We start from the raw sequence: 1,044 nt of genomic DNA, 5'->3' as shown, positions 1-1,044 counted from the left end.
AAAGAGGAGATATAAGGGTATACACAGTAAATTTTGATAAGTGCACCCGCACACATTCCACTAAAAAAAATACCTTGCATTTTTTGCATGGAATCAAATACCCTGATTTCCTAACGTGCAGCAATCCCCTTATTTTTCGTTGAAAAAAAAGGGCGATTCCTCACTGTCCCGGAATCATTGAAATGTTTTTTTTTCCCCCATTGAATGAATTATGGTGACTTCCTTATATGCCACAAAACATTTTTTGCCCAGAAAAGGGGTTGGGTGGGGTGGAACCCTTGGAAATTTTACCCCCACCATTTTACAGAAATATGCTTTTGAGAGTATGGATTACATAAGATTGAAAATTTAAACAACTTTAAAAAGAAGTGAAAATGCTAATGTTATAGATATTCTATAACTTTTAAGTGTTGGGCCTCACAGAAGTAGTGACAGGTGACTGGCACCTTTGGGGATACCATGCTTGTAGAAACCTGTCAAGCCAAGTGAGATCATAGTTGTGGCCAATGCTGGTTTCATGTCAATGGCACTCATGCCAGTAGCACGTAAAAGCACCTGCTACACTATTGGAGTGGCTGGCATTAGGAAGGGCATCCAGCTGTAGAAACCGTGCTAAGTCAGATTGGAATCTGGTGTAGCTTCCCAGCATACCAATTTTCAATCAAACTGTCCCACCAATGCCAGCATGGAAAACAGACATTAAATGATGATGAAGATGAGGTTTTTATCACAGATAAAACTGTTCAACCCATGCCAGCATGGAAAACAGACATTAAATGATGATAATGATGAATCTGTTTTAATAGAGTAGAAACATATTTTGTTATATAAGTGACTATAGAATTTAAGATCTATTATATCTAATATGATACTAAATGTAAACAGACAGACAAAAATGTAAGTAAATTAATAAAGCTAAAATAAGAATTGGCATTTATGAAATGTAAATAATTCTTTTTAAAAATATTTCTTTAAATTCTTACGTTCCATAAGCAAAGCATTCAATGTAGATAGATTCTCCTTCCAATGGTTGCTCAGGGAATA

The 1,044-nt window shown here is 35.6% G+C and overlaps 1 protein-coding gene across 1 annotated transcript in view; it reads right to left on the bottom strand.

The window, feature by feature from the left end:
- Positions 1-1,044, bottom strand: part of LOC106874959 (contactin) — a 99,612-nt gene that overhangs the window by 45,722 nt on the left and 52,846 nt on the right. The window contains exon 11 of the mRNA XM_052968054.1: positions 984-1,043. Within this exon, the coding sequence (XP_052824014.1) occupies positions 984-1,043 (60 nt within the window). The remainder of the gene's footprint in view (positions 1-983; position 1,044) is intronic.

The sequence above is a fragment of the Octopus bimaculoides genome, chromosome 5 (genome assembly GCF_001194135.2).
Source record: "Octopus bimaculoides isolate UCB-OBI-ISO-001 chromosome 5, ASM119413v2, whole genome shotgun sequence".
In the NCBI taxonomy this organism is placed as follows: Eukaryota; Metazoa; Mollusca; class Cephalopoda; order Octopoda; family Octopodidae; genus Octopus; species Octopus bimaculoides.
This window is presented reverse-complemented; position numbering and strand designations above follow the sequence as displayed.